General features: G+C 45.2%; 1 protein-coding gene across 1 annotated transcript; it reads right to left on the minus strand.

Annotated features, from left to right (window-relative positions):
• Positions 1 to 266: 266 nt before the first annotated feature.
• On the minus strand, positions 267 to 17081 carry LOC117040206 (diacylglycerol O-acyltransferase 2-like). The gene is made up of 8 exons (XM_033137821.1): positions 16886 to 17081; positions 9872 to 10000; positions 8419 to 8526; positions 6487 to 6557; positions 5526 to 5730; positions 3979 to 4153; positions 2291 to 2493; positions 267 to 907 (listed from the first exon to the last, which is right to left on the minus strand). The coding sequence occupies exons 1-8, from the start codon at positions 16923 to 16925 to the stop codon at positions 753 to 755; spliced, it is 1086 nt and encodes a 361-aa protein (XP_032993712.1). The 5' UTR covers positions 16926 to 17081; the 3' UTR covers positions 267 to 752.
• Positions 17082 to 17502: the final 421 nt, after the last annotated feature.

Raw genomic sequence — 17502 nt, forward strand, 5'->3', positions numbered from 1 at the left:
TCCTTGTCATTGACAATCCATTTTTAACAAAACATACATTTATTTATAATAAAACATAACAAAGTATAATGGCAGATGCCAAATACAATAGGGGATAGCCAGAACTAAGCACATAGGAACAGATTTCCATACCAAAATCAAATGTAATAAATTAATATCACAAGGTGCCAACTAACACACGTGGGTTTACATTATCTTTTACCTTATTACTCCAGTACATTATAAAAATACTCCATTTTAGACATTATCTTGTTGCCTTCCCTCTCTAGTTCTCATCAAATGTGTAAGTTTAATCATGCATACTATGTCTCAGATTTTAATTATCCATTATCCACCTGTCAGGGATTATTTAGTTGTGATTCCTGCATTGCAGAGGGTTGGACTAGATGACCTCCCAAGGGTACTTTCCAACTCTACAATGTTATGGTTATATGATTCTCTCATGGATGGTGTTCAGTTGTGTCCCCACACACACACACATTTTTGACAAATAATGATTTCTGGCAGCAGTTAAGAAGGTGTTGCCTTAATTTCCTGCCCTCTGCACAGTTTCTTTACTGTGGCCAAATAGGAAAATCAGGGGGTCCATGGGCAAAACAGTCAATCCTTTTTAAGGCTATGTTGCTGGGGGACTTGGAACTTCTGCATGGCAAGCATGGGCCAGGTATAAGAGGTGAGGGAGCCCTTGCTGAGAGGCAGGAACCTGTTGGCACCTTTGTCTCCTCCCTCCACCCCCTTGTTGCCAATCTCAGTCATAGGATCCGAAGCTCATCCGTCTCTGAGAACCCGTATGTGGCTTTGTGGTCGTCAAAGAGCTTGCGGAGAGAATGGATGTACATGGAATGGTAGCGATCCACCATCTCACGGGTTGGATTCTCTATCCTGGGCACCATCAGGGGCTCTCCAACTAAGGAGGGAAGGAGAAAGGAGAGGCTGTACATGTGCAGAAGGGCAAAAAAGGAGGAGGACCTCATAGAATAGTAGAATTGTAGGGCTGGGAAGATCCACCCAAGGTAATCTAGTTCAATTCACCCGCAAGACCAAGGCGAAATGATGTGGACCCCTCAGGGTACATATTTTACTCTCTTTTTAATTATGCTATTTTAAATGTGCATTTTATATTTGACTTCCTTTAGTAATGTTTTCTTTTGAATTTATTCTGTTAACTGTGCATTCCGTAGCTGACCCCTTTGTAATGTTTAAGATTACTGTATATTTTCATTTCCTATTAATTATATTGTTTTGAATGTATAATTTAATATATGACTTCCTTAAGTAATGTTTTATTCTGCATTGTTTTACTTGATGTTTTACTGTGGTGTGAACCGCTTTTAGATTTTTTTTCTTTATAAATGTAAAACCATATAGAAATAAAATGGTTAATAATAATACTACATAGGAAATTACCATAGACCAAGTCAGACCCTTGGTCCATTAAGCTCAGTATTGCCTGCACTGACTAGCAGAAGCTCTGCATGGTTTCAGGCAAGGGGACTGTTTCCCAGTCTTATCCAGACATGCTGGCAGAGATTGAACCCAGGACCTTCTCTTTGCAGGGCAAATGCTCTACCACTGAGTTACAGCCTTTCCCCAATAATATACAAACTATGAACCCCATGATGCAATGAGAGATTTCAGATTACAAAACCCATGATGCAGTGAGAGACTACAGACTACAGTGAGACATAATGCAGTAAGCTACAGCTATTCCATTTGAGGGTGTGGGTGGGTCAGGCAGCGGTGGAGCATATGCCCGTGCTGCCCGGGGCAGGCGGGTGGGGCACACCCCCGAGGGGAGCATGGCAGGCACCCTCCATGAGTCACAGTTCAGGGAAGCTGCTGCCAACTCTCCCCCTGCTCTCCACCACTGGGTCAAGCCTGACCCGGCGGCGAATGTGGACCTACTGTGGCCGGGCGCACCTCGCCACGGCCAAGGTGGGATGCTCCCCACTGCCAGGTCAGAAGTGACCCAGCGGCAGAGCTGTTGCTGTTGGGCAAGAGGTGTGCCATGACTGAGGAGGGTGGGCAGCAGTGCTGACGCCCACTTGTCTGCTCTCCTCCCACAGATCAAGCCTGACCTGGGGCGGGGGGGGGGGGGGAGACGGACTGCACCAGGCACAAGTGCTGCAGCCAAGGCGGTGTTCCTTCTGGTGCGGAGCCATGTTATTATGAAGGAGCCTGCTGTGGGGGCTCCTGTTTGTGCCCCCTCTCAAAATTGGCCCGGGGGCCATGGCCCCCATGGTCCCTCCCCCTTCCCCACGCTATGCCTCTGGGGTCAGGAAATACTCACTGATAGTGGTGACTGGTCTGGGGAATGGAAGGAGTCCCCAGGAACGGACAGAGGAGAATCCCCTTCCATAAAAAAAGCAGGGGGAGAAGCCCAGGAGCTTTCTGAATCTGTCCTGGATGCTCCGCATCCTGGTCCCTTCCTCGAAGAGAACCTGCTGGAAAAGGTCATTCTCCCCGAAGGAGAAAGCAGGAACCAGATGGGCCCTGGAGGAAAGAAAGCATGGAGGGATGTTAAGACAGAAACCACCTGAAAACAATAAATCATGAGAAAACATGAGATAGTGATTCTTAAACAGCAGGGGGGGGGGTGAACTACTTGACTCTTAAGTTCCCTTCCAACTCTACAATTCTATGATTCTATGATCAAGAGCCCCCTGCCCCAGTAATAGCTTCCCTCAGAAATTTAACACTCAAGAAGATGAAAAGAGTGTGGTTGCTAGATCAGGCCAAATGGGGCCCATCTAAGTCCAGCATCCTGTTTTCACAGTGACCAAATGCCACTTTGGGAACAGAATGGCCACAATGGCCAAATGCCATAAGTAATCAAGATAGACTGCCTCTGGGCATGAAGGTTCTGGAAGAGCTCTGCTGGATCAGGCCAGTGCTCCATCTAAGTCCAGCATCCTCTTCTCACAGTGACCAACCAGGTACCTGTTATTTACTGCAAGGGTCTGGAAACCAACCCTTGTGAGGAATGAAGGAGGGAGTTGGAGATGTTTAGCCTGGAGATGATAAAGAAGTGCCATGATAGCCATCTTCAAATATTGAAAGGGTTGCCCCACAGAAGATGGAGCAAGCTTTTTTTCCCTGCTGCTCTAGAGGGGAGGACCTGAACCAATGGGTTCAAATGACAAGAAGGAAGATTCCGACTCAACATTGGGAAGAACTTTCTGATGGGAAGAGTCGTTCAACAGTGGGACGGACTCCCTTGGAAGGTGGTGGACTCTCCTGCCTTGGAGCCTTTTATACAGAGGTTGGATTGGTGTCTGCAGTGACAGATTTATGTATAAGCTAAACAAGCTATAGCTTAGGGCTCCACTCTCTTGGGGGGGCCCCCAAAAAAATTAAAGGGGAAAAAAACCTCTGGATGTACATTTCCAAAATGTAAGACAAAAAACAAATAAAATAAAACCTACATACAGCAACAGTGTTTTGTGTTGCGTATGGACCTATTAGGTCCATAAATTACCATATAGCATATATTCAGCACAAAAAACCAGTGACAATTTGTTGTTGACAAAGGACAGCTGGACATATCAAGAGCCCCATTACCTTCAGTAGCTTAGGGCCTCATCAAACCTAAATCCGGAGCCTTGACTGTCTGCCAGAGATTCTTGTAGCTGTGACTCCTGCATTTCAAGAAATTGGACTAGGAGGCCCTCCTATGATTCTGTGCAGGAGCTACCCACAACTACAACAACCATGATAGCTTCCTTGACCCTCCAGAATCAAAGTGCATGTGCTGCTGAATATTGCTGCCAGAGTTTCATAGAAACATAGAATTGTAGAGTTGGAAGGAACGTAACGGGTTGCCTAGTCCAAACCAGGAGTCGCTGGTTGGCCAGTGTGGTACCTTTCTTCTGATTCATATGAAGGGCTCTTCAAATGCCATTGTCTCTGGCCATCCTGGGGTCTCTCTGCCACCTGTCAGCTAGGAAAGGAATGTAGTGTTCAACTGGTGGTACGCACCCATGTCGGAGTGCCATCCGAACAAACCCCTTGCGCTCACTCAGGATCAGCGTTGTCACTCCCGGCCGGCAGGAGAGGGCCTCTGCTGCACCACCAACTACAATCCCTACAGCATTCCCAGTCCCATTCCGGGATATGAGGTATTCTATTGCCTTACGGGTCACAGGGAAGAGACCTAAAGGGCCAGAGAATCAGAAAAGGGTTAGAAATCGTCCGTCGTTATCCGCCGCCCCCCCAACTTGCAAGGCTGTTGCATGCCCAAATCATTTCTTCAGCTTTTTAGACCTAAAGGGCTGACAATATATTAAAGAGACATCTGCACAGGGAATCAAATCATAGAATTGCAGGGTTGGAAGGGACCATCAAGAGTCATGTAGTCCAATCCCCTGCAATGCAAGAATCAAAACTAAAGCATCCATGACAGATGTCCCTCCAACCTCTGATAAAAATCTCCAAGGAAGGAGAGTCCATCACTTTTCAGGGGAGTCCATTCCACTGTTGAACAGCTCTTACTGTCAGAAAATTATTCCTGATATCTCCTTTCATGTAACCTGAATCCATAGGTTCGTCCCACACTCTGAAGCAGCAGAAAACAAGCTTGCTCTGTCTTCAATTGGGCAACTCTTTAGATATTTGAAGATGACTCTCATGTCACCTCTAGGTCTCTTCTTCTCCAAGCTAAACATCCCCAACTCCCTCACCTGTTCCTGACAAGGCTTGGTTTCCAGACCTTTTATCATCTTGGTTGCCTCCCTCTGCATGCATTCCAGCTTGTCAATATCATTCTGCCCTGAACTGGACACAGTATTCCAGTTGTGGTCTGGCCAAGTCAGAAAAGAGTGGTATTATTACTTCCCTTGACCTTGACACTAGATTTCTGTTGATGCACCCTAAAATAGCACTAGCTTTTTTTGCTACTGCATCACACTATTGACTCATTTTCAGCTTGTGGTCTACTAAGATCCCTGGATCTTTTTCTCATGTACTACTGGCAAGCCAGGTGTCCCCCATTATTTTATTTGTGCAGCTAGTTCTTCCTGCCTAAGTGTAGACCAGAGCTTTCCACACTGTGTGTCATGACACATTATAGTGTGTCAGTTGCAGTGTATAGGTATGTCACGTAAACACTTCCTACACTCCTCCCGAGGCTGGAAAGGGGTTAGTTTGACCTCCAATTTGCTAGTAAAACTGAATCACTGTGTTGCAAAATGATGCATGTCTAAAAAGTGTGTCACCAACATGAAAAGTTTGGAAAGTTCTGGTTTAGATCCTTACTTTTGTCCCTACTGAAATTCAATTTGTTAGTTTGGGCACAGTCCTCAGATCTGTTAAGGTCATTCTGAATCCCAATCCTGTCTTCTGCAGTATTTGCTACCCCTCCCAGTTTGGTGACATCTGCAAATTGGATGAATATCCCCTCAATTCCTTAATCCAAGTCATTTTTACAAATATGTTGAACAATAGGGCCCAGAACAGAACCCTGCAGCACCCCACTTGTCTCCTTTTTCCAGGATCTCAATGGAGATGGCACAGAAGAAGACACTCACCCCCACTCATTAGGTATTCCCTGAAGACAGGCAATCGGAAGTTGCCAGCCAGTGTGGCCAGGAAGGGTTTGATCCCAGGAAACTTTTCATGGAAGCCGGTGGATCGAGTGACAAGGTTGCAGAAAGCTCCAACACAGAGGATCCCATGCGGGTGGATCCCGATGATGTAGTTGTGGCTGGGGAGCAGGTCATGAGTCTTCACCAGCTAAATGATATTAAAGAGTGATATTGACAAACTCGACCAAGTGCTCTTAGTACACCAAAAGCTTAACATGTGTCAACAGTGTGATGCAGCAGCAAAAATTGCTATTGCAGTTCTAGGCTACCTCAACAGAAGTCTAGTGTCCAGATCAAGGGAAGTCATGCAACCACTTTATTCTGCCTTGGTCAGACCACACCTGGAGTCCTGTGTCCAGTTCTGAGCATCTCAGTTTAAGGAGGATATGGGGAAGGTGGGAGGTGTACAGAGGAGGGCAACCAAGATGGCCTGGAAACCAAGGCTTATGAGGAATAGTTGAGGGAATTGGATACCAACATATTTAGCCTAGAGAAAATGAGACTTAGAGGGAACATGAGAGCCATCTGCAAATATCCGAAGGACTGTTGTATTGAAGACAAAGGCAGCTTGTGTGCTGCTGCTCTGGAGGAAGGATCCTGACAGATTCAAAGGGCAATAAACAATAATTCAGACTAAATAACATTCTGAGCATAAGAGCCATTTGCAATGGAACAGACTCACTCAGAAGGTAATGGGCTCCCCTTCACTGGAAGTTTTTAAGCAGAGGTTGGATGGATGGCCACCTGTCAGGGATTCTTGACCTATGATGCCTGCATTGCAGGCGGTTGGACTTTATGAGTCTAGGGGCCCTTTCAAGTCTACGGTTCTATGATTCTATGGCCTGCAGCCTTGCCACAGCTGGGAGGACCCAGAAGTACCCTTGAACCACACACTGGTGCTTACCCGAATCGGAAAATAATCTCGGAAGTAATTCCAGATGGACCAGCTCCGGACCCAAGTAGAACTTCTCCCACCTGCAGAAATGGGAAGATAGATTTATTCTAGCTTCTGAGTGCCCTTGCAGCCAAGAGTTATAGAGCCTGAGAATGACTCTAGGAAAAGAAAGAAAAATAAAAGGGGGGGGGAACCTGTGTACATGGAAACACAAGTCTGCTGTCCAGCAATTGCTGCCACTGACCCCTCCACATGGGTCTGCTGCAGGTGTCTCAAATTTGGTCTGGGAGGGACTTCCCAAAAAGCAAATGGTTTATGGCCTTTATTTATTTCCTTAAAATTTTCACCATTTGATTGTGAAAACAAAACAAGCCATCCTCTAAGCGGTTTACAGAGAGAACCAAATAATAAAACCATTGGTTAAAACAGCTGAAAGCAAGAATTTAAAACATTCTAACAATTAAAAAAAATCAGAAATAAGCTAAAACCAGATTAAAACATACATTAATGTTCTACATGTCTGAGTAGGCTTACCTAAACAAAAATGGTTTTGGCAGGCACTGAAAAAGGTACAGGGAAGGCACCTGCCTGATGTCAATAGACAGGGAGTCCCAAAGTGTAGGAGCCACTGCACTAATAGACTGATTTCTTTAATATGTGGGACGGGGATTATGTGGCACCTGTAATGGTGTCAGTTCTGTGCATCAAAGCAGTCAAGAAGGCGTATATGGGGTAAAACGATCTCTCAGGTAAACTGGTCCTGAGTTTCTAAACCTTTCTAAACCAGGTCATACTTCATACCTCCCACCACCAATTTGTAAATATATAATCACACCATAGCTGTGTGCCTGCCTTTCCAAGTAGCCCAGTGCTACATTGCAGGGGGGTGGACTAGATGACTCTCTGGAGACCCTTTGCAACTCTCCATGATTCTATAAAAACAGATCTTCATTTTGGGGGCATCTGGTTGGCCACTGTGGGAAAAGAATGCTGGAATGCAAGGGTCATTGCCATGATGCAGCATGTTCTTATGAGTGTCATCCAAAGGAGACCAAACACAGATAGTCCTGTGTGCCCCTGGACCTGTTCACAGGGTCACAGAATCACATAGAGATGGAAGAGATCTGAAAGGATCATCTAGTCCAAACACCTGTGATGCAGGAACCACTACAAAAGTTTGCTCTGCCCCTTCTCTTGCAGAAATGTCACATTCTGCAGCCTGCCACACAAGAGAGAGCTGCTTTTGTGGGATTCCTCTCTTTGTTGTCAGGTGTGATACTTAGACCTCTGAGGAGTGATGTTGGATGGACTTTGGATTTGTGACAAAGCTGGGCAAACATTATGGGCCAGGCTGGGAGTAGTGTCAAGGAATGGACAGAGTGTTTGCAGTCGTGTGGCTGAAACAACCCTCCTGCTCACCTGGTTTCCCTTTTTCATATCAGTGAGAATGGTCATTCCAACATCTCAGATACGAAGGTGATTCTCGAGCCGTTCGTCACAGAATCACAGAACTGTAGAATCCCATTTTTCATCCACAGTGAACAGAAAACATTAGCTAAGGCAATTCTGCATTGTGGAAGCATTAGGAATAACTTTCCGAGGGTAAGAATCATTCAACAGTGGAATGGGCTCCCACGGACTCTCCTTCCTTGGAGTCCTTTAAGCACAGGTCGGATGGCCACCTGTCAGGGATTCTTCAGCTGTGATTCCTACATTGCAGGCAGTTGGTCACTACATGATCCTAGAGATCTCTTCCAACTCTACATAATTCTATGATTCCATGGACCTGTGAATGCAGGGTCCAAAGGGTACTACTGTGGCAACCACCCTCAGTTAATGTTCAAGGAGAACAAAATGGCCAAAGACAAATGCACAAAAAAAATTAAGAGCTGTACCTTCAAACAAAATCTCTCTAAACAGCCAGGATGCTTCTTCACTCACCTTGCTCAGGTGTATTCCAATCAAAGATAAGCCAAGCTAGGTAGATAGCAGAAATGGGCCAGAAACTGGTGAAAGCCAGATAGATAAGGAGAATCAGGAAAACAGTTCCTGGGGGAGAAGAAGAAAAATAATAGCTTATTTAGCTCAGTTAAAGCCACTTTATTAATTTATTTATTGCATTTATATCCCATGTGTTATGTGAGACCTGAGCTAAAAGAAGGCTGCAAGCAGCAGCTGAGACACAGAGCCATGTTTGATTTCTGCTAGAATCCAGGGCTGTAAGGGAGAAGCAAGACCTTCTGAGGTGTTAATGCTTGTGCTCAGGTTGTATATATGTGTAAATAAAGCATATAGCCAAATGACACCACAGTTTCTGCTGTCCCTCATTCCAAGGAAACTGAACCCTAGGTAAATGCTTGGAACACCTAGAATTTTGCTTTGCTCAGAGATAGGTGTGGCTTGTAACAATAAATACATTTACTCATTCACACATTTAAATATTCATTCATTCATTTTTTACATTCAATCATTCATTCATTTGTATACTTACTTATTTCGAACTTTGTATGGCTCAGGGCTCCTATGAGCGAAACTGGTATAATGGTTAGAGAGCTGGGCTAAGACCTGGAGAGCCAGGTTCTAGTCCCCTGCTCAGCCACAAAGCTCTTTGAGTGTGACCTTGGGTAAGTCACCATCTCTCAGCCCAGCCTAATTTACAGGGTTGCTGTGAGGATAATATGGGCCGATCTTTGGCTCTGTGGTCTCAGGGCAACTGTTTGGCCAGAGAGATGGCTTGACCAAAGCACATGTGTCAAATCAGCCATCCCTTTGGAGGTCTTTCCCCATTGTGTTATCCTGGCAAATGTGTATTTTAAACCTCTGTTCTGAATGGAACTCACAGGTAGAGAAAACTTTTGTTTTATATATCTTTCCGGGAAGGATTGGAAAGGAAAGTGCCCAACAATCACTATGTCACCAACGCAAAGGAAACCGGTTTCTTCACTTTCTCCTCAGTATTCCCTACTGCTGCTTAACTCCTTTAAGGCTCTCGGGTCTTGATTAACAGAATTGTATGGTTGGAAGGGACCCTGGGAGTTGTCTAGTGAAGTCCAACTAAATCTCAACTACAGCATCCCTGGCAGGGCCACCTGTGAGGTAGGTTAGGCCAAAAAGCAGTGCCTGGCCCCCAAAATTCCCCAATTGACTTCATGGCTGAGGGGGGAATTTGAAGTCTGATCTCCCAGGTCCTAGTCTCATTTAATCCCCACAAGTGAGGTACGTTAAGAAGACAGGCAGTGACTGGTCCCCATGATCACATCTGGTGCATTTTGTAGCCGAGTGGGGGTTCAAACCTTGGTCTCCCAGGTCCTAGACCGATACTCTAACCACCACATGACACTGTCTCTTTTCTCAAGTTGGCCATCAGTCAGAAAAAGAGTCACATTCTACTCACCCATCATCAAGAAACTGAGAATCCACTGGAGGACTGACAGAAGCTGGAGGCCAGCCAAGAAATCTCGTTTTGAAGGCCATGGCACAGCCAGCAGCATGCGGAGAGCAGCCTGAATGCTGGCATGGCTCCCTGGAAAGGAAAAGGACACCCAGACCAGGTTGCACTGACCTGTTTGCTCAGCTTCCCTCCATCCTCTCACCACTGGGAGACGCCCTCAGTGACTGAACCAATCCCCAGAAACCTCTGTTGGATCCCACCCTTGAGAAAAGCAGGTTGCGCCATCCAGTAACATACAGACAACAGGCGCATGCAGCACAAAGGGCAGGAAAGGTCATGGGCAGAATCACCCCCTTTGCCTAGGAAGCCAGCCAGCCAGCCGGCCAGCCAGCCAGCAACACGTATGCTGCTTAAGTATGCATTTCAGCAAACAGAGACACCTGGCTTTTCTGTGTGCATCAGCATTCAATTTGAAAAGGATCTCAGGGGTCTTAGTAGACCACAGGTTTAAGGTGAGTCAATGGTGTGATGCAGCAGCAAAAAATAGCTCATGCAAATCTTGGCTGCAATGCAACAACAGAGTTCTTGTGCCCAGCTCAAGGGAAGGAATAGTCATGCAATGATTGCCCATCTACAGAATTAAGCATACACTCTAATACGGGCGGCCCCAAATAATAATATACAGTAACTGTAGAGTTGGAAGGGGTCCCCAAGGGTTATCTAGTCCAATTCCTGCAATGCAGGAATCACAGCTAAGGAATCTCTGATAAACGAGCATTCAGGCTCTGCTTTTAAAAATCTAATGGAGTCCACCACCTTCCACAGTCATCTGTTCCTCTGTCAAATGGCTCTTACCGTTAGAAAATCATACCCAATTGAATATCCCCTTTTGTTGATCAGGTCTCCTTCATTGTTTTGGGTCCTACCTTCTGAAGCATCAGAAAACAAGTTTGCTCCATCTTCCACAGGGTATCACTTAAGATGTTTGAAGATGGCTATCATCAGTGCTATTTTACTAGAAAAAGAGGTGCCAGAACTCACCATGAACACCTCCCTTGTTCTCTTAGAATGGCAACATTTGGTGCCCACCTGAGAGTGGCTGGAACTGAGTTCTGTCTGAAAAAAAAGCTATCATATATCCTCTCAGTCTCCTCTTTTCTAGTCTAAATAACCTAAACTCCCTCAACTGTTCATCCAAATGCTTAGTTTCCAGACCCTTTATCTTATTGGTTGCCCTTCTCTGCATACTTTCTAGTTGTCAGTATCCTTCTTAAATTGTGGTATCTAGAACTGGACACAGGACTGCCAGTGAAGGCTGACCATTGCAGAATAGATTTCCTTTAATTTAGACATATGTCTTCTGTTGATGCCACCTAGATTCACATGGGGGATTTGCTGCTATGTCACAGTGTTGCTTCATGTTAAGCCTGAAGTCTACCTAGACTCCCAAATTCTTTTCAAGCCAGGTGTTCCCACAGCCTATAATTGTGCATCTGGTTATTCCTGCCTAAGTGTTGACTCTTTTCCTAGATTCTTGTATTGCCACATCAGTGTGAAAACAACGATGAAGAGAAGGGTTGGCAACCCAAACATAAGTTCACCCTGGCCTGCCACCTGCCCTGGGGGTGGTGGGTGGGTGGGTGGTGTCCATCTGCAGCCAAGAAGCCAACTCTGGCAGCCAGAACTAGTGGCATGATATGAACTGATATTTGTTCAGACAGTAGGCAGAAGGATAAAGGTGAGAGTAAGGGAGGTCAGGGCAGATGACAGAGATACAAACAGGCATTGCTTTGCATAAAGGATCATAGAATTACAGAATTGTAGAGTTGGAAGCGACTCACAGTGGTCATCTAGTCTAACCCCCTGTAATGCAGAAATTGCTTTAAAAAATAACAGAGTTGTAGAGTTGAAACGGACCACTCCAGCACAGGGGGCTACCGGTACTTGAATTTTCTACTAAAAGCCAGGTGCCATCTAAGAATTGAATGAATCATACAGTTGTAGAACTGTAGATTAAGCAGGGAACTGTTGTTAAGCTTGCATGGCATCAGGGACCCAGTTCTGATATTGTGCTTTATCCTACAGTTTTCCCCTAGGGGGAAGTGCAAGGGGGTAAAGATGAAAGACTCTGAGGATCATGGGTTGAAGATATTATATGTATCATCACATGGAAGGATTATGATATTGAAGCTCTAATGCTTCCTAAAAATGAACAACATTGATCGTGTATTATAATATACTAACGTTACCATAAGATTGCATTTCTGTTTCTGAGGCAAGGTACAGTTTACATCTATCTTACTCAATACAACAATTAGGGGATCCAATTAAAACAAGTAGAGGATTTATCTTTGTTCATTGGTGACGGGGGGGGGGGTATCATTGTTTGCAGAATCCCAGTGAATAATCCAACCAGTAAAACAAAGGTGCAGATCTTTTCTGTACAAACATTGGAATGCATTGGGTGATGTGTGTCTTTGGATGTGAGTCTTCACACCAAGATATTTTGCAAATGCCTTAAAAAACAAACCAGTGCTACAGAATTGCACATATCCAGCTTGATTTATATATGAAAATGGCAACTGCAGAGAAGTGCTGAGGCACGCCATTTCCAGTGATTTAACAGACAATCCCTCATCCCAGGAAATTATAGCTTTGGAGGGGGATAAAGGCCTCCTATAGCAACACTCAGAACTCTGGACAAACTACAGCTCCCAGGATCCTCTGGTGAGGGGGTGTCTGGGGGGAAGCCATATCTGTTTAGGCTCGTTATCTGTGAGGTGAAAAAAGTGGAAAGTGGAAACTTCTAGACTGCAAAGCATGAGAAAAGGTGTACCAACAACAAAAGAAAGGAAACGACACCTCCTGCTTCCTGCTTCCAAAAATGAATATTCCTATGCATATCCAATTAACCATACCTCCATCAGAAAATGGTGCCAGGTGCTATTTTGACACCAAAAGAAAAAACGGAAGGAGAATGGCACTGACTAAGCTTCTGTCCTAAGCAGAGGAAAACTAAATGGTGCCATAGTTTTGAGCAGTTATGCTGGTGAAAGTGGCACAATTCAGTATCTTCTCCCTGTTGATGACCTAAGGGCTCAGATCAACCAAGGCATAGAAAACAATACCTCAGATCCGTACAAAATGCCAGGAGTAAAAAGAACACCCTCAAACACTCACGACAGTGATGAACTCCCCTTTGAGATATTCACATGGATATCTTGATAGCCTCATATCACAGAATTATAGGTTTGGAAGTGCTCAAAATTGTCATCTAGTCCACCCCCTGCAATGCAGACATCACAGAGTCACTGACAGATAACAAGCCAACCTCTGTTTTAAAAGCTCCAGTGGAAGAGAGTCCACCACCATCTGAGAGAGTCAGTTCTGCTGTTGAACAGCTCTTACTCTCCTGGGGTTTTAGAGACTGAAATTTGGTTCAAGGATGCCCCTCAATGGCTGATGCACTGGAGGCAGCCAGTGGGTTGATTCCTTGGAAAAAAGAGAGCTAATGCAAAGTCCACAGGAGACAAGGACATGGGAGCAACACCCAGGCTCTGGAATGCTCAGAAGACCACAAGCCTCCAGCTTTGGAGCGGACCTTCATAACCTCCCCAAAGAATGCTCCAAAATTTCACAGAGCATATGGGAAGTGGATCCAGGATGTCCAAACTCTCCCTAGACCACTCAATAAATATGCACTCCCTGCACAGCCCAGGACCGATGCAAAGGCCATATGGCTGCAGAAACCAAATGTCATTTGAGCATCCCCACCTTGACTCCACTGAGCCAAGTAGTCCGACTCAGAGCTGCAGGTGAACAAGGTTGGCCACATGTTAGGGCTGGAAGGTCCAGGATCTGATCCCATCTAAGTGGCCATGGAGCAGGAGCAAAGCATCAAAGCACTGGAGCTTCTGCTAGGCTTGAGGACAGAAAGGAGGTGCCCAGAATGAGCAAGGGAGGTACCAAGAAACTTGAACCTGGGCAGCTGGCTCAGGTGACGAGGCAGAAGCCCAGTTCTGCCCCTAAGTAGCAGAAGTTCTTGAGCCTACGCAAGGGTGGGTCCACTCAGGTGAGAGGCAGTGCCAAGGAGTCTATGAGCCCAGAGACTGGGAGGCCTCGTGTGGCATCATCAATCTTGCCAAGAGGATCTGAACATCACTGACTGATATGGTTCTGAGTCCCATATATTGCCGGGTGTTTTTCAACCTGTTAAGACCTGCTCCCTCGGGAGTCCAATGTACCCCTGAGATTTCTTGCAATAAGATCTGGAAATTATCAGTAAGGGATTTTAATGCCTGTTTTCAAAAGCTCTGGTCATTTAAGCTTTGATTTCTGGTAACACTATAAAGTGGGTTACTGGAAGGCTGAATGGAGCATGCTTGTTTTCTGCTGCTCCAGAGGGTAGGACCCAAACTGATGGATTCCAGCTGCAAAGAAGGAGAGTCCAGCTCTGACAGTAAAAGCCATTTGACAATGGAATGGACTCCTTCGAAAGCTTAACATAAAGCAACAGTGTGATCCGGCAGCGGAAAAAGCTAATGCCATTCTAGCCTGCATTAACGGAAGACTAGAGTCCAGATCAAAGGAAGTACTGCATTGGCTTGAATATAAGCCTCACTTTCCCCCAAATTCCAACTGTGAAAAGTTAAAGTGTGGCTTATATTCGCGACCTTACGGTATGCAGCCAGGAGCACAGGGCAAACAGTGCCAGGAGTGTGGCGAAGCAATGTCCGCCCCACGCATAGTGCCCCATCCTCTCCTCCAAGGCTGGGAAGGAAGAGAGAGTGAGGAAAAGGAAAGGCCTCCAGCAACACAGCGCAGCTCCCCACCCCCACCCACACCACCAACATGCAGCCAGGAGTAGCAAGGAAGGAAGCGGCTTATATTCTGGTATTTTTTCTCCCCCCCCCTAATTTTTAAGGTCCTGCTTATATTTGGGCGTGGCTTATATTTGGGTTAATACGGTAATAGTCTCACTCTATTCTGCTCTATTCAGATCACACCTGGAATACTGTGTCCAATTCTGTGCACCACAATTTAAGAAGGATATTGACAAGCTGAAACATGTGCATAGGTGGACAGCCAATATGATCAAGGGTCTGGAAACCAAGCCTTATGAAGAACAGTTAATGGAGTTGGGATGTTTAGCCTGGAAAAGAGGAGAAAGAGAGGAGATTTGATAGCCATCTTCAAATATCTAAAGGGCTGCCACATGGAGGAGGGAGCAAACCTGTTTTCTCCTACTCAGAAGGGCAGGACCCGAACCAATGGATTCAAGTTACAAGAAATGAAATTCCAACTAAACATCAAAAATAACTTTCTGACAGTAACAGCTGTTGGACTCCCTTGGAAGGTGGTGGACTCTCTTTTATTGAAAGTTTTTAAGCAGAGGTTGGATGGCCATCTGTTATGGATGCTTTAGCTGAGATTCCTGCATTGCAGGGGATAGGACTAGATAACTCGTGATGGTCCCTTCCAATTCTAAAAAAAACCTCTTATTCCACCTCACAAGCACGGCCAAGTTGTGAGTGGCTAAAGGTCCCATCCCAGCTTCCCCACATCCTACCTGTATGAGAGGGAAGTTTGCAGCTTTTTAGCGCATCTGGACTCTCAGAGAGGCAGCCCATCCTGTCCTACTGTGACTGATAAGGAAAGTCTTTGGTCAAGGTCTTTCCCGCCTCTTGGCCTCGAGACTCCCATATCGGCATTTTATTTCCTCATGGCTAAAATATGGTGAAACATTAACCACTGCCACAGATGTCACAGCCCAATATGGAGTAAAGTAATGAAGGAGGTTGCCAACCAATCCCCTTAGAGAAAAGTACTCAACTTAAAAACTCAGGAACTAAACAGGGAGGGAGGGAAGGAGGGATCATAGAATCCTGGAATTGTAGAGTTGGAAGAGATCCCGAGGGTATTCTACTCCAATCCCCTGCAATGCAGGAATCTCAAGTAAAGCATCCATCCATGAAACCAACATCTGCTTTACAACCTCCTAGGAAGGAGAGTCCACCACCTCCCGAGGAAGTTCATTCCATGATCAAACAGCTCTTACCGTCAGAAAGTTCTTCTCGATGTTTAGTTGGAATCTCCTTTCTTGTCATTTGAATCCATCATTTCAGGTCCTACCCTCCAGGGCAACAGAAAACAAGCTTGCTCCATCTTCTGTGGGGCAACCCTTTCGATATCTGAAGTTGACTCACATATCACTTCTTGGTCTCCTCTTCTCCAAGCTAAACATGCCCAACTCCTTCATTCGTTCCTCACAAGGTTGGGTTTCCAGACTTTTTATCATTTTGGACACCCTCCTCTGCACATGTTCCACCTTGTCAATATTTCTCTTAAATGGTGGCACCCAGAACTGGACACAGTACTCCAGGTGGAGTCTGACCAAGACAGAATAAAGAAGTATTATGACTTCCCTTGACCTGGACACTAGACTTCTGTTGATACAGCCTAGAATAGCACCAGCTTATTTATGTTCAGCTTGTGGTCTACAAAATCATTTTTGCACTTTCAAGTCTGGTGTCTCCCATCCTATAGCTGTGCATCTGATTATTCCTGCCTAAGTGCAGAATCTTACACTAGTCCCTTTCATTCATCTGTAAGGTGCTGCAGCACTGAACTGCCATATGCTCATCAAGAAGCCATCTGCTTGCAAGACAAAATAGGTGGTTTCCTGAAATCAAGATAAATCACATCCACAGCATCTCTACAACCCATAAAGGTTGCCATCCGATATTTTTTTTAATGCAATTGTATTTTTGTTAAACTGATTAGAAATACGCTTCAATCTTCCTTGGGATCAATCCCAGATCACCAGATTCCACCCACAGACATTCCTAAAACCCCTGAGACTCATTTTGTGCCCCAAAATCAAAATGTGTTGCTCAGGAAACACAAAGCCGTTGCACAATTACCATGAAAAACCACATCACCCAATAATTTTTTAAGGGACCTTTTTGGTAGACACATTTGCTATAGCTTTAAATCTTATGCTGGCTTTTTCCTTACCACTCTGGTTTTGGAAATATGCAGCAATGAGAGTCTTCATGGCAATCTCAGACACCCGGACACTCTTTTACAACCTTCCTCAGACTTCGGTCTGGCAGGGTTTGCAAAGCAATGAACTCTGGAGTTGAGCTTTTGACCACGTTCAGGCTCCAGGACAGCTAAACTAAGAGGAGGGGTGAGGCAGTGGACAAATCCTGATCCTGCTTCCTCTTTGAAAAAATAAATAAATAGGTAGGGTAGGATGGGAAAACACAGAGGTTCAGAGGACACAGGACACAGAACGGGTAAATCAAAGATGACTCTTTCTGTAAAGGACCCAGTGAAAGTGTTTTAATTCCTTAAGAGTTACATGAAGAATTTAGCAGAAGATTTGTGTGTAAAATGTAGTCCCTGGGATCTCCATGGAGGAGGTTTAGAATAATAGAAATGTAGAGTTGGAATTGACCCCAAAGGTCATCTAGTCCAACCCCCTGCAATGCAGTAATCATAGCTAAATTTTTAAAAGGCAGCCAAGACCATCCCATTGTTGAATTCTTCTCCTCAAACCAAATTCCGTGTTTCAGCTGAAATACAAGAGAGAGAAAAGGAAAGAACAAACACCCATCTCTCCTGACAAA

Source organism: Lacerta agilis, chromosome Z (assembly GCF_009819535.1).
Source record: "Lacerta agilis isolate rLacAgi1 chromosome Z, rLacAgi1.pri, whole genome shotgun sequence".
Lineage (NCBI taxonomy): Eukaryota > Metazoa > Chordata > Lepidosauria > Squamata > Lacertidae > Lacerta > Lacerta agilis.